The sequence below is a fragment of the Epinephelus fuscoguttatus genome, linkage group LG15 (genome assembly GCF_011397635.1).
Source record: "Epinephelus fuscoguttatus linkage group LG15, E.fuscoguttatus.final_Chr_v1".
NCBI lineage: Eukaryota > Metazoa > Chordata > Actinopteri > Perciformes > Serranidae > Epinephelus > Epinephelus fuscoguttatus.
This window is the reverse complement of record NC_064766.1, coordinates 14408056-14424295: the sequence shown is the minus strand read 5'-3', so window position 1 is coordinate 14424295 and position 16240 is coordinate 14408056. Positions and strand designations below refer to the sequence as shown.

Below are 16240 nucleotides of genomic sequence, written 5' to 3'. Positions count from 1 at the left end.
TTTACATTACAATCTCTCTCTTGCTGTGTCTCTTTACGTCTCTCTCTCTCGAAATTTCCTCAGCCCCTCTGCTGTCTCCCGTTCTGTCTCCGTGTTCCCTTTCCCTCTCTTATGTGTCTTGCCATCACTGTCTCCAGCCTCTTTCCTCACCTCTCCCCATCTCTCACCCCACCCCCTCCTTCTCCCTGGTCCACAATGGCAGAAGTAGCTTTCTCTGCCTACAGGCCCAGGGCGAAAGCAGCACTACTGTTTATCTTAAAAGAATAGGGACAGACACACATACACACACTGTACCAAAACCCCATGTTTGCACACAGTCGACACGCAGCGGGAGTCACAAAACAGCAATACCTCATACTCAAAGAACACAGCCGAAAGGTATATGCATACAAAATTCAGCAGGCATATGTTCGGTGCCAAACGCAAGAAAAACAAACAGTTGCACTTTGTCACTTCATCGGCTACGGGCACACAAACACGCATCCACACACACCTGTGCACGCTCTCCGTCGTATTTGTACTCGCAGGTGAACGCCGCCTCGTCAAATTTCTTCATCACCTCGCCGACACCCTTGGTGGGGTGAGCCAACATGGGTCTCAGCGGTACACCTGGGAGAGGAAAGGTGGTGAAAGAATGCAACAAAGAAAGGGTAGAAAAACAGCAGGACACCAAAGCAACTAACACAAAGAAATATCGTCATGCATTTTTCATGAATTCTAAACAGTTGGGAAACTAATTGCGAGTTCGCCCAGAGAAGTTTTCTTCATTTGTCACTTTGTGGAGAGGAGGAGGGGCGGGGCACTCACTAACAGGCCTGCAGGTTATGAGAGCGAGGCAGATCTCGGATCCATTTGCGAGGAAAAAAAAAAACAAAACCCAGAAGCTGTGAAATCTGCTTCAATGGCACGTTCCCACATGACACATCAGCATCACACCCACAACTCTTTCTACGACAAAACCACACTTCAAATGAGTTTGTTTGCATTCTCATTTGGCCCTAATATGAAAGTTCTTTGACTCACATCCCCCTGGGCTGCGCTGCTAAGTTAAGCTTCAAAAGCAGCAGAGGAGAGATATAATGAAACATACCAAACAAATTCCTTTAATTGGAGCTCACAGAGCCAGATATGACAGGACAGTAACGTTTTGTCCAAACTGGCTGGAGTTGCCCAAAAATCCACCAGCTCCTTTAACTAGCTCACATTTCAGAAGTGAACAGCCCTCTGAATAACGATTGTTTACCTGCCAGAATAGCTGCTAGATTTGTCTAACTGACCAACAACGGCCAATTTTGTTTCCCAATTTAGTCGTGTTCAGATGGTGGTATTAATTTTCTACCTTGGTGCCAAGGCTCCTTATCACAAATAGCTTGACAACAGTGTAATTGGGAGCTAATCCTTGGTTTAGTGGTATCTTTTATCTTTCTGTGATAAATGACTCAACTAAAATAACTGACTCACCTCCACTGAGCGGATCAATAAACACACACCAGTCACCGTTTGGGATCTTACAGCAGTTCTGCCTCCTGATTGGTTGCTTACCTGGAGTGAGCTTGCAGTGATTGGGCAGCTCGTCTATGCCTTCTTTCAGCAGAACGGGTATAAGGACGTCATAATTGGGCATCTCGCTGGACGGGAGAGCGTGGGGAGTGAGTGGGAGATGAAGCAGGGTATTTGGGAAGAAAAACAAAAAAGAAAAGAAATCAATATCATCCAGAATGAAAGTGAGCAGAGCGAGTGAGAGAGAATGAGGGACGGGGCTTAAGGTGGATGAGGCATTGTGGTGGCGTCGAGGACAGACTGCAAAGTTAAACGAGGGGGGTTTGTTTAGGCTTCAGTTACCAGTAAGTCTGTTTGAGAATGAGACTCTTCTCTTCGATCCACGCCCGCCTGCTCTCAGTGCTCATCCCCTTCCCTGCGTCGATCACAGCGGGAGGGAAACCTATAAGGAGGGACGGGAAAAAAAAAATGCATTTCAAACAGATCTGTGTAAGTGTTTGAACATTTGTTTGACTGAACATTTGTTGGATAAAAGTTCAGAGGAACTTCAAAGGCCAGGAAATTTACAAGACTCACAGCAGAGAAATTACTTGTGGAAAACACTGACGTGCAGCTGTACACAACATTGGGTGAACTCAACCTATAGATTTCATTTCAGTCCGACCGTGGTTAAAATGTGAAGATAATACGGAAGATTGAAGGCCAAATTAAACATCATGTTTCCCAAATAAACATTAATAATTATAATATAAATATGACAGAATACTTATTCATTAAAATTAACTATTCATTGTACAGATCCACTTCAGCCGTACAAAGAATTTTCTCTTAGTTGATCTGCCTGATTAAATAATGGTTAAATAAATAAATAAAAATGCTAAGAAAAACATTTCCAGACCAGACCACAGATCAATGCAAATTTCCCCACCGAGCCTCTGGTCTAATTGACTCTTATTAAAGCATACCTCCAGTCGTGAGTAAGCCACGAATACTAATAAGTCGGGGATGAATTTATTTAATTTGGTGTAGGTGGTGTTGGTGAGAGCAGGTCGGATCAGTGCTGAAAGCAGGTGGTGTGAAAAAGACTGTCAAAATTCAAATGAACTGATGAATTTAGCATATTGGTGAAACGATGTGTCAATTTCAAACCCCCAATTAGGAACCACAAGAGTGCTTTTTTGTTGGTGTTTTAGAGGGCCACGTTTGGTCATATCGTGGTTCGGTTTGTACATTAACCGTCTCAAATTTGGTCTATGAAAGCTCTATTGCATGAATATTCATGACAAGAGTTTGAGAGAATATTTTAACACGGTGTTAACAAGTGTTTCATAAATAAAAGTTATTATGATGTGCTAGTACACTCCACCTTCCTCTCTTTTAGTGCGACTTCCTGGTTGTTTATTTTATTTCAATTTTACAAGCAATGATTTCCTGATGCAACAAGTACAGAAATATCAAAATAAAATCGTATAAAAGGCAGCAAATGTAATGTAACTAAGTAAACTAAGTGAAACGACATGGTTTCTAGAGATGGGGACAAAATCCCCAATACAATAATATGAGGTTTCAGTGGTTTGAGTTTGACAATTAAAGTGCATATCTACTCTGGATGTGTGCGATAAGTAGACTAGACGAATAAATGTTGCTATCCTCGCTAGTCGGCACCAGAATTACGAGATGGGTAGACTTAGTATTAAGATACGCAGCGAAAAAGGGAAGGAGTTTCAATCGACATGCAAGACCAGGGGTTCTGATTATCAACGATTGCCTGGGATGGGGGGGCGGACACGACTCGTGGCAGTGAATTGAATTTTAGTGCAGTAACCGTTTTGGCCACATTCTTACATACAGTGCCTTTAATAGATTTGTGCACAATTTTGATTTGAGTGTTTTCTTACTTTTAGACTAGTTAATTAGTCTAAGTTTCAACTTCCATTTAAAAGTCAGGGAAATTAGTCTCAAGGAACACCCATTATGTCTTCCAAAGATACGACCCTTTTAGAATTTCCTTCCTGTCTTGTTTGTGTTTTTACGGACAATGTTTCCCTGCTGAAGTGTGGTAGTGGGACTGTAACACGAAGAGGGATTCTGTACTTTAACTTTGAAAGGTATTCACTTGTCTAGCTCTGACTGTTGAAGCGTGATGTTAACTTCAGAACAAGGAGTGTAGATTTATCATCTATCACTTACATTGGAGTTGCTTTAGAAAGGATCTCTTTTGAAGAGTATGAACAGAAGCGAACACTGGTTCAATATACACATGGGCATCTGACTACTGTTTTAAGACAGACCAGAAAAACTGTAAACCTGTGCTTTTAAATTCAAGATTACCTTGTCCAGGGGGGGTCAGACACACAGCCTGGCTTAGCGCTGATAGGACACTCTGCTCAGCCAGGCCGATCCTCAGCTTACCAGCCAGGGACCTGTCAATCAAAACCACAACACAGCGTCAGTGCTGACGCCTGTTTGCACCTGCTGCCCATGACAAATGCTACATGCTTGAACATACATGCAAGGAGTTAAAGTGAAACTGTGCTATCTGTGCGTATATACATGCAAGGATGTGCGTGCCTGCGGTCACACACACAGCCAAGTCTGTCTGTCTGTGTATGTGTGTGAGAGAGTGTTATTTTACCTGACTATGTAGCGGGCCTCGGAAAAGCGGCATGCCACAAAGAGGCCTTTGATGATGTCGATTTTCTTATTCATGGCCTGAGGCAGACGGGAGGAAATTGAGATTCACAGAGGAACAGCGAGAAGAGACAGAATGCAAAAAGACTGAGGTCACTAGCGAGTATAAACTCCATGTTCAATCCAGAGCGTTAAAAAAAAAAAAAAAAAAAAAAAAGACCCAGCAGCAACGCGGATGAAAAAGGAGCTAATTGCTGAAGAGATTCCAGCCAGGTGACGACTTATTCAAAGTCTGAAAGATTACTCTGCTCTTTCTCAAGACAAATAAACAAATAATTCCTAGTTCGATAAACAATCATGTTAACATTTCCTTTATTTTCCCTCCCTGACCCATATGCTGAGAGCCAAATAGAGTGCAAACAATATTTGCCCAGGACTGCTTTCCCCTAATGAAAATGTTATTCCCCGCCTCACCGAGTTCCCACTCATGCTGGCGATTTCCTTCAATTTCCTGAACACGCCCCCTGCTGTCAGACTGGCCGGCTGGAACATTGTGCGCTGGTTGCTACGGGAACTCTCGGCCACGAGGCCCAAATCTCCTTTCTCCTGCGCCTCTGCCTTGATTTTGTCCAATTGTCGCCCTGGAAACAAGAGCGAGACGGTAAATAGCAGCCGCCTCGCCGGCTGATGAGTAGAGAAGGGTGGCATTAGCAGTTAGGCTGAGAATGCACAAGCGTTTGGGTGCAAATGAATGGTTAGGTTTGTGTGTGTTTCGCCCATTACCAGTTGCTTGAGCAACAGCTTTCATCAGCACCGTTTCTCCAACACCGAGCTCCATCCCCAGGTAGGCAGGACCCAGCTGGTTCAAACACAGGTACACACAGCACAACAGGTCGTCTAGAAAAAGAATACAAACACACGTATTTTACTACACACAGGAAACATAAGCGTGCATTGATAGAGCACACACATACAAACTAGAGTACAGGGCTACAGAAAGAAGCACAGACACAGAAATAAGAACACCACTACACACACTAAACTCTGAGACAGCACCAACCTCACACACACAGACTCACAAAACCAAGGACATATGGACAGACGCAACCAAACACATAGAAAGACGCACTCACACAAACATGAACATACAGACACAGAAACACACACTCAAGGCAAAAACACACGAGACAATACCAGCCAAAAAAAAAAAACAGAGGCTCAGAGACACACACAATGACATACACACGATCAGAATCCCACAGGTAGAGGTTCATACACATACCAACACACACACACACACACACACACACATACACACATCAATGAACTGACTCATCCTCCCACTTTTATGTGCAACCTGGCTTCATCATCATCTCCTTGATAGAGTGGCTGGCAGCCAGCTGCCTGTGTAGCTACATCAGCATGCATTATGGGAGAGATAAAATACCATTTACCTGGAGAGAGCAGCAGCACGGAGCGGAGCAGGTTCGACAGCGTCTCAATGTTTCTCAGCCTGGGAAATGACAACAGGATTGCTTTGAGACAAGGAAGACGAGTTAAACGAATTTTAAAGCCATCCTGTAAATACTGGGAGGCGGGAAATGAGATTTGTCTGGAGGTTTTAATCGGAAATGGGAGCTCGGGAGGCAGATGAACAGTTCATTTATGAAATACTATACATCAGTTGGAGTGGGTGGGAAAAATAAAAGTCATCACTGGGACGTCTGTCATTCAATATCCTCAAAAGGCAAAAAGAAAGTCTGTAAAGGTGTTTTCAATTTGTTGGCAAGAGACTTAAGTTGCGAATCATCCTTTAAAATGTCTGATGTGGATTCATAAAGCTAAAAATCACATGCATTTTCTTCAGCAAAATCTCCAGTTCTTGTCGGTTTCTAGTCATTTCTCAGCTCAAGTGTTAAATAAGTCATCAGCCAAGGTTCCACAGAATAAAAGCTGAAAACCATAATTAAATGGAGCCCAAGTGTGAAAAAAAGTTGTTAAAATACATTCTTGAGCATTCCTAGAAAGTGACCTAATTGTAGGCTTTCATTTCATGTTCCCTGCCCTCCCCAGAAAATTAATGCAATTTCCTCACTTTCCCTGGCTGGAACTCACTTCTCTAATTATATGCCAGAAATTCCCAGCAGAAGCCTGAGTGGTAATTTTGTAAAAATGCTTTGGTATATACTATATCCTTTGAACAGAGTAGCGATCGCTTTCTCCCAAATGGTGTTTACCTCATTTGGGGAAAAAGAAAGAAAAAAACAACAACAACAACAACAACAAAAAAAAACAGAAACACCTTTTCCTCCATATGGAGCTCTTACCTGCCAGAGTCCTCTTCAATCTTCTCAAAGGTGCGAGCCACCGCCAAGTACGGCACTCTGGAGAGTGATGAGCACATAGTTAGCAGGCGAAGCATTCACACTGACAGATTTTAAAATTCACAGCGTTTAACTGACTCAGCTGTTCGGAGCAGCTCGCAATTAGTGCAACAGTAGAAGGAGCTTTGATTGAGGGTTATGAAAACTCCATTAAAGCAACAGCGGGGAGGACAAAGGTCAGAGCTGCCACGTTGGGAGAAAATGTGTCCTTACATTGACGTTTGATGCACAAAAAAAATCTCGCTCCATATGGGGGGAAACAAACAGGACAAGACGTTTTAGAACAAAAGCCTCCCAAGAGACATTTCTATAGTCAAACCATGAGATTTAAACGCATTTCAAATATTCCCAAGCAGATGGGTTTTGTTTGCAATCGGAAAAGATCTGAGAGACAAAATGTTTATTCAATTACAGAAACGCATTTGAAAGTCAATTCTAAGGCTGATGTAAACCTTCAACTGCTCAGAAGCAGTCAACTCGGGACTTCTGCTTCTCAAAGCAGGCTAAAATACACATGAAACACATCATGTACAAAGTAGCTGACCTGAGTCTAAGCAGCTTGACTTGCACCATGGCCTTGGTGTAAAATCCCATGATTTTTCCATGACTCTCCATTACCAAGTCAGAGCACTTCCTTGGTCTGAAAATTTTGTTTCTTCTGAGTTTATTTAATGTTTGACTCTGGAAGGTTGTACAGAGAAAACCAGGCTTGTGTCTTCAACAGTTTGCATAAAAGGCGAGAAAAAAACAATACATGATCATCAATCATGGGGCAACCTGTTGGCATTTTGTTTTTACTTTAGGATTCTTCTCTACATGATGAAATCAAATAAACACTTCTGCTTTTGGAATTCTTTAAAAATATGCCAAAATTTTTTTTACAATTTCAATAACAGGGTTTTTGGCTTACAGCAACAACATGTCAAATAAAAAGAGATTAAAAAGTTGCAAAAGGACTCCCGCACACTGTCTAACTTGCAATATATAATTTATTTGCGACATTTCGGTACTAGACCTTCATCAGGCAAAACCTTTTTCAAAAGATGTGCTAAGTGTTTCCTTTGCTCCAAATAAGAAGAGACGAAACATTTAGTTTATAAACCAATTAGTCAATCAACAGAAAATTAATTAGCAACTATTTGATAATGAAAAAGAAAGCCTGACTTTCTCCTGTTTCAGATCAAAAGCTGTGCAAATTCTCTGCTTTTCATTACTTCATGTAGTGGTAAACTGATTTCTTTTGGATTATAGACTGTTGTGATGTGATCATCGCCCCCACTCACTATTGAAGTAAGCTCTGAAAACTTTTTCTTTCTCATTTGGCTCATGGTAGTTATTTGTCACATCATGTTGATGTAGTGATGTGAAATATGATCAGGGGTTTTCATGAGTGTTCTATTTTGAAAATTGACCGGGTACTCTCATCTTTTCTGCACCTGACTTCCTGTTTGACTCATTTAGTATGTGCAAATTGACACACCGTCACATGGCGTCCGTCAAAAATAGGATCGACGTGTATTTTTAGCAGAGTGGAGTGCCGAGCCGCTTCTGGTGGAGCAGCTTACATTGACTTGAATGGCTGCAATTAGCTCCGGTACCTGACGGATCCAGTGGGTTGCCATAAATGGGCCTGTCCTAGAGGCATTCAACGACCAGAGAGCTTATAAAATCTTCTTTCCGAAGCCGCATAAAATTAAATGCTCTGACTAAGGGTGCCGTACTTGCAAATCGTGAGGGAGGGGAAGGGAGGGAAGGAGGAAAGCAGTAATTTGTGTCTGTTTGTGTGCAATTAATTTGAGTCTTACCTTTTGTTTTCTTTTCATATTGTGTATTTTGTATTGTTTTGCGTATCTGTAACTGTGTTTGTGAGTGTGAGAGAGTTTTAAAAGAATATTTTGTCTGCACATGATTTAAAATGATAAAATAGTCCTCCAGAGGCAGATCAGTACATTAGTCATTTTTCTTTTGATTACTGAAATGTTTAACCACTAATCCTTAGCCGTATTTTAAGTGTAACCCTTCACCATAACATACCATGAGGGTTTTTATCAGTAAAAATAGAACATTTTTTACACATAAAAAGCACAAAGATGTTGAAATCTGGGCATATTCTGCCATCATAACTTGGCTCTCAGAATTCACCAGATTGATGCCTTTAAATCAAATAGATACAAAATTTTCTCGCAGGAGAGCATGCCCCCAGACACCCCTACAGGGTTAGTAAGGATGTGCTTGTAAATCAACCCTGAAACCTTTTATAAAAAAACTCTGCTGGAGAAATTCAAGTTTGTAAGTGTGTAGAAATTATTTGTGGTTGAGGAAAAAATTGTCTGAATGGAATTTTTAGACAACCTGTCACCTTGACTCTGATTTCTGATAAATGACTTAGCCCAAGTGGACTAGTTCAAAAGATAAAAACATAGAACACATACTGACGAAAATAAATGATTAAAAGCTCACTAAAATGTCAAGAATTTTCATCGCCTAAAACTAGACTTAAACTGTGAAGGAAAAAATGACTAAAATGTGACTAAAACTACATTTTTCCATCTCAAGACCAAGACTAAGTCTAAAATAGCTCTCAAAATTTAACACTGCCTTAGAAATCAGTGATAAAATATATATGGAACATTCCTGTATAGTAGCCTCATCTTAAAGGTCCAGTGTGTTAATAGATATAGGGGATAATCTGAAATGAATTGGAATAGAATAAGAAGAAGTTTGTTTTCTTCACCCGAAAATAAGAATAATCATGTTTTCGTTACCTTATAATGACCTGTTTATATCTACCTAGGGAGCAGGTCCTCGTCCACACAGTCCACCATGTTGCACCTCTACGTTTCCACAGTCGTGCTGAACAGACAAACCAATCACTGGCTCTAGACAGGGCTATTCACATTGTTTTGCATCTGCTACTAGAATCAGGCTTAAACATCAGGTATGATTGTTTTTGGAGAGAACGAGACCTCTGCAGAGGATTCTGGGGGAATCCTAACCAGGAGTACACGTTTGGCACATGGGAGAAGTTTCAGCTGGTTGCAATCTGCAGTCCTCACTGCTAAATGCCACTTAATTCTAAACACTCTTCCTTTAACACACACACACACACACACACACACACACACACACACACACACACACACACTCCCTGACTTACCCAAAAATCTATCAAAGTCCACCCTATTGCGAAAATGTCACAGCCACTGGGAACCCTAGGTTGGTGAAATAGATTTGAGACCTTGGGTTGCTACTTCTGCTGTTCAGGTGAGAGGCGAGTAAAAGTAGCTGTACTTACTTTTGGCCTTGCTTCCAGCAGGCATGGTCCACAGGATGATAGTTCGGCCTGGACGGATCGTAGTCTGTCGTCGTTTGTCCCGAGGTTGACTCACTGAGGAAGAATGCAATAAGAAATGGAGCAAATTAAGAGTCTGACTAAAAGATGGCGACAGCTGCTACAGTCACTGAAACCAACGCATTTCTCTTTGTAGACAGAAAGTCAGGCAGACTATTATCATAACAATGAGATACTCTGAAATGTAATGAGCATTTTGGGAAAAGGCTTTACTGGTTGCTTCATACTGAAAGAAGCAGAACTACAGTAAAGTTATCTTAAAAGAAGAAAAACAGTATTTCTTAGAACAAGTATTTAATAGAAGGGTGTTTCCCAAGTTGGCAATGTACACAAACAACAGATAAGGATGGTTAGGAGTAGGGTTTTTACTGCAGTACTTATAAGTGTTTCTTTTCCTTACACAAGGTGCAAGAAACTGGAGTCAAACAAAATATCATGTTCTGAATTCATTACAAGGAGAGGTACTCTAGCTGCAAACTTTCTTCTGTATGCAATGCCTATAACTCCCACACTGTCGCATACAAGGCAATGATAAAAAATAAATAGTTCGGAGGATGAAAAATGCATTTCCTCTCTTTTAGAGCTAAAAATAGTTTGTGGCTGGAACAGTTAACATGACCTCAAAGTGACAAAACAGTAATGCACTGCTGCTTCTGCTGCTGGTTTATTTACGCGTAATAGACGCACTGCTTTACATAAGACAGACTCGATTAATGTAAAGGTACAGTAATAATATTAATGAATACAGAAACAGATTGGCTTAAAGCAGTAGAGTGCTTACCTTAGCTGAGGCGATCAATCTTCATATTTTAATGACTACTTTCAAATACCGACACAGTAATGGACAGTTTGATTTTTTTTTTTCTTTCAGGAAAGAGCAGACATCCTTGAGAAAATATGATAAACAATCAAAAATGGCTGACAAGACAGTGTTATGAAACCTGTTGTACCCTGATAACTAGTGTTTGACAGACACAGTACAGATGAGAAATGATTTTAAACCTGTATCAATTTCATGGTTTAACTATGTTAGAGTCAGGCGGAGTTTCTGCTAGATTGGCAGTCGATAATGTTCAGTTTGACTGTTGGACAACTGGAGGGATTTCTGGCATTTCAGGAACATCCACCATCTGATTCCCCAAATGTTGTCTGTGCAAAGATCTGTTTTGAACCTTAGTGCCCTTGTTATTATCATTATCTCCGCCAATAAGGTTATGTTTTCGGCTCAGTTTGTTCGTCAGCAGGATTAAGACAAAACTTCGAGCCCAATTTTCATGGAATTTGGGTGGGGGTGTAGAATGGGCCAAAGAAGAGCCCATTAAATTTTGGAACAGATCCGCATCAAGGGGTGGATACACAAATTATTTTTCACTTTCGTTAACACTGCAAGATAAGACATTTGGCCTTAGCAGGGGTCTGCGCTCTCTGAGTGCCCTTCTAGTTGGAGTATAATTATCTCCAGCAGGCGCAAGCCTGGAGGGGATTGTGTGTTGAGTGTGTTTGTCTAATCTTACAAACTACTGGACCAATCAGTCTAATATATTCTGTGTGCACATTTATGGCTGTATGCTCAAGAACTTTGTGGTTGTGGTGATTCGTAATTGTTGGAATACCTGGTTAATTGATGGGGGGGAGATTCCACCAGGTGCAGCTGCAAACTGGTTTTGTTCCATCCTCCACATCCTTTTTTTTTTTTTTTTTTTTTTTTAAGATATTTTTGGGGCATTTTTGCCTTTAATGGACAGGACAGGTAAGTGTGAAAGAAGGAGAGAGAGAGAGGATGACATGCAGCAAAGGGCCACAGGCTGGATTCGAACCCAGGCCGCTGCAGCAACAGCCTTGTATATGAGGCACCTGCTTTAACCACTAAGCCACCGACGCCCCTATCCTCCACATCCTTGCAGACATTGTTGATTTTGTCATTTTTCCTCAACATTGTGCATGTACCCTAAGTAAGTAAGCAGGCTATGTAGATTCATTCATTCATTCATCTTCTAACCGCTCCAGCCCCCCCGCTTGAGGGTCGCGGGGGGGCTGGAGCCTATCCCAGCTGACATCGGGCGAGAGGCGGGGTACACCCTGGACAGGTTGCCAGACTATCGCAGGGCTGACACATAGAGACAAACAACCATTCACGCTCACATGTAACAATTCCCCTTGTAAAAAATTAACCAAAGGAAAAGTTACAACGTTAATCTAAAGGTTACGGGCGGATCAGGTGCGAGGTGTTTGAGATACGAAAAAAAAGATCAATTAATTTTGCTTTATCACCCAAAACAAACTCAAATTCTCACCCTTGCGGTGTTAAAATATTCAGAATAAACGAAGATTAACAAATGAGTCACAATAGGTTGAGTCAATAATCAAACTTTAGTTAAAGAAAATAAATCATGTCCGCGTTCGGACGGAGATAACACTTAAACAAGAAACGGCGTGGGCGCCGGTTCACCAAACAATTCACAGATAATCAAACACTTTTTCCACATTATCAAAAAACACACCCTTCACAAAATAACCCGAATTACCACCCCCCCCAGCAGTCAAAGTCCCAAAAGCCGGCAAAAAAGGAAAACATGTATGTTAAAGAGGAGTCTGTTGGAGCGTAATGAAGTGCCGCAGTTCACAAAAACAAACAAAGAACCACGCAACCTCACCACTTGGCAGCAAAGTTGTGTCTTGAGGTAATCCACAAGGAACAAAAAACAATCCGCTGTATTTGGTTTGATCCTTTAGAGATGGGAAACTCCTCGCACACCTCCAAACGCAGACTGCTCAGTGCTCCCGTAATGCATCACTTCCCCCTTATATCAAGTTTTGGCATCAACATAATAACAATATTTCAGTCCATACCATACCCGTGTACATATAAATGGCATCTGATAAATTCACCATACAGCATTAATAAATGTGACAGCGGAACATGAAAAATTATAAATTTTTCCCGTCACTAAATGCCTTGTGTAAGGTAGAACTAGCCGACCTTTACACACATTCACACCTACGGACAATTTAGAGTTATCAATTAACCTAGTCCCCAATCTGCATGTCTTTGGACTGTGGGAGGAAGCCGGAGTGCCCGGAGAGAACCCACGCTGACACGGGGAGAACATGCAAACTCCGCACAGAAGGGTTCCCACACCCGGGATCGATAAATGGTTTAATTTCTCTGTCTGTTTATCATTATTTCCTCCGTTGTTGTGCTGTAGCCTAGAGACAACGTTAATACCATACAAAGTCCAGTTATGAATGACACGGATTGAAGATTTGTGGCTGTGTTTGAATTAAAAATACATTCATTCTCATAAATGTATTGTAGGCCTGTCTATATTTCACATGTAGTGCCTGTTAGCAGGAAAACTCAGTCTGCTCTGTGCAATGTGCCGCTGCTGTCAAAAATAGACGAGGCATGCTTTTCTCGTAGCTTCTGGGATGCATCTGAAACACACTGCGGCGCTTCTACTGAAATTACAAGAATTGTCTGGAGTGGCCGCAATCAGCCCGGGCGGCCGTCTGGCAGAGATGTGCACTCCACTGAGTGCATTTTCCTAGTTTCGCATGTTGAGGATAAAACTGCAGTCTTGACTGACACTGAGCTGTGATATATATAAAGCTTCTGCTCGCACTTCACTCAGCCACCTGCAGCTCCATGGGCTTTTTTTACCCTTCTTGCTTTCCTTTCCAAGTAGAATTACATAATGTAAAGCTGTCTCTTCTGTTTTGCCAACATTTTTTGTATAAGCAGCCATGAAGCTTGTATTACACTCTACTGGAATTATTAATGAACAAAATTGTTCAGTGTGAGCTGCCATACTGTGACTAGTACAGTGTGAGCATCAAAGTGGTGTGGTTTGGTCGTGAAAAAAGTCAACTAAAACAGTCAAGTATTATCAGGTGATCGGTAATGAAAATAGATGTCTGCACCATCTGCATACATGTACATTGCCAAAGGGGTCAGAGGTCAAGGTCGGCTAAATAGCGCAACATGTGGAGTTCAGAGTTCAGTGTGCCGGACAGGCAAGACAGAGTTGAGGCATCCGGGATGTCAAGTTTGAGCGGCTGTACTTCGCCTTACCCTTTTGTGTCTCTGCTCTCTTCTGTTGAAGTCTTCCTCTCTGCACTCGTCTTTTTCTCCCCCTCATTCTTCTCTGGTTTGTCCGTCTTCACTGCAGCTTTTCTGGGAGCTATTGAATAAAAAGAAATAAATAAAAAATTGAAGGTGAGGGTGGAGCAAGGGTTGGGGCAGAGAAATATTTTGCTGTCTCTCCTAACTGATAAAAGCAAAGCACATTTATGGACACACTTTTTTGTGTGCAAGCACAGGGCTATGCAAATTCCTCCTCACCAAAGAAACTGCTGATGGGGGCTTTCTTGGGCGGCTCCTTATCTTTCTGCTCTTTTGCTTCTTTCTGCTTTCTCGCCGTTTGACTTTTTGGGCTCTCTTCTCCCTCTCGTGTGTCCTTTTCAACCACCGCCTCCTTTTTCCTGGCAACAGCGGGCCCTTTCTCATCATCCGTCTTCTCCTTTGCTTCATTTTTCTTTTCCGCCCCCTCAGCTTTCTTTTCTTTCTCATCAGGGCTCTTTCTCTTCACCTGCTCCTCCTCCTCAGCCTTCTCTTCTTCCCCTTTCTTCTTCTCCTCCTCCACCTCCTCATCAGGGCTGTCAGCCTCGGTCACTGCCTTTTCAACCCTTTCTTCCTTTGCTCCCTCCTCCATGGGTTCAACGGTGTTCCCTACACAGGGTGAGACAGAAAGGGAGTGGAGTCATTGAAGAGATAAATGCCAGCAGGTTTACTGAGGGCGACCCATTTTTTTTGTGAGCCCATGTTTGAAGATGGTTTTCAACATAACAGCCTTCTTCAATAAATGCTGCAGGTTATATTCTTGAGGTTTCCTTTTCACCCGAGAGTCAGGTAAGGGAGAAATTACTATTGACAAACCTGTAGCACTGAGTCTCAGCAGACTGAGCTGGGGTCATGATACCGGCTGGGTGAGGAGACAGACATGAAACTTTAATCTTCTTTTCCACAAGTTAAAATGACTGTTGGACTGGACTGGTGAATCCAACAGTCACTTTTGGTACTTTACCAGCCAATTTTAAAAAAGAGGGGCCATTTTCCCATCTGTTGTGCCTCTGCGGGTACACATGCTGCCTTACAAAACTCCACCAGGTTTAGAGGAGCCAACTGTGGGGAAACTCAATAATTTTACTGCATAAATATGTTGCGGCCCGCTTTTGCAAATTGATTACTTTCTGTAATTTCGCCCTGAATAAGGCATTATGTAAAAACGTAGACAAACAAATTAGGCAAAGCCGAAGTGGCTTTGGTGCATGGTGTAAATTTGCAAGATTGCTTCTCAATGAAAGTAAAAGTACAGGCCCACATGATGCTCCAAGTTGTTTGGCATAAAAATGCTAAGCAAATGGCAAAAGGAGTGACAGGGAAATTTTGTCACAAGGCACAGTTCCTACTTTATGCTTCAAAATTCAACTTTTTCCATTCATAACTCAATTTCCTACACAAAACTGAGGAAAGTATAACAAGTAAGGACCGATAAGAACAAACTACCTTTAATTTTTTTGTTGTTGTTTTTTTGTCAGCTTTTTGTCTTGTGTCTTAGGTTAACATAGCGTTACTTTCTGGATAACACATCAGCCATGACATTTGACGAAAAGGGCTGCAACTAACATTTATTTTCATCTGATTCTTATTTTACTATTAATCCACACTATAAAAAAAAAAAAAATAAAAAATGCCTGTTACAATTTCCCAGAGCCCAAGATGACATCTACAAATTGCTTGTTCTGCCTGACCAACAGTCCAAATCTTTCTAATTTACAATTTAACAAACAGGAAAGCAGCAAATCCTCACATGTGGGAAGCTGGAGCCCAAAAAATGGTCAGAATTTTTGCTTGATAACTGACTGACACAGTTTATTATTTTTGAAAAATTTTTGCCCATACATTTTCTCTTGATTAACTAAGCAATTAATTGATCGTTTCAGCTCAGCTTCACTGATGCCCGCAGCATGCACCAACTGTGTCGTACAGACAGAGCAGTCGAGGTACAGTGGCTGGGATGTGCAAATCTGGGGACTGAATGTTATGAAATTGCTGCTTTTCTGGCAAGTTGATGCACATTAAGATGCAACCAGCATGTGGGCTTTTACAGAAAATAAGCATGGGCATTTTTTACAAGTATCGGACAACACCAGTGCGTTCTGCCATTTAGGCTACTCAGAAATTCCATCAAGTGGTACTCTGTCAGGTTTAAGGATATTTTCTCATGAAAAAAAAAAAATTTTTTTCCATAATTTGATATTGTTCTGGGGTTTTGTCTTTTATATCTGTGTGAACTCCTTAGTGGATTTTGCT

General features: G+C 41.6%; 1 protein-coding gene across 1 annotated transcript in view; it reads right to left on the bottom strand.

Moving 5' to 3' along the window:
* lig1 (ligase I, DNA, ATP-dependent) overlaps positions 1-16240 on the bottom strand; it is a 57310-nt gene that overhangs the window by 32648 nt on the left and 8422 nt on the right. The window contains exons 6-17 of the mRNA XM_049598598.1: positions 14210-14596; positions 13940-14048; positions 9811-9903; positions 6459-6515; positions 5586-5644; positions 4915-5028; positions 4606-4772; positions 4136-4212; positions 3832-3923; positions 1843-1942; positions 1543-1628; positions 494-609 (exon numbers count right to left, since the gene is read on the bottom strand). Coding sequence (XP_049454555.1) covers positions 494-609; positions 1543-1628; positions 1843-1942; positions 3832-3923; positions 4136-4212; positions 4606-4772; positions 4915-5028; positions 5586-5644; positions 6459-6515; positions 9811-9903; positions 13940-14048; positions 14210-14596 — 1457 coding nt within the window. The remainder of the gene's footprint in view (positions 1-493; positions 610-1542; positions 1629-1842; positions 1943-3831; positions 3924-4135; positions 4213-4605; positions 4773-4914; positions 5029-5585; positions 5645-6458; positions 6516-9810; positions 9904-13939; positions 14049-14209; positions 14597-16240) is intronic.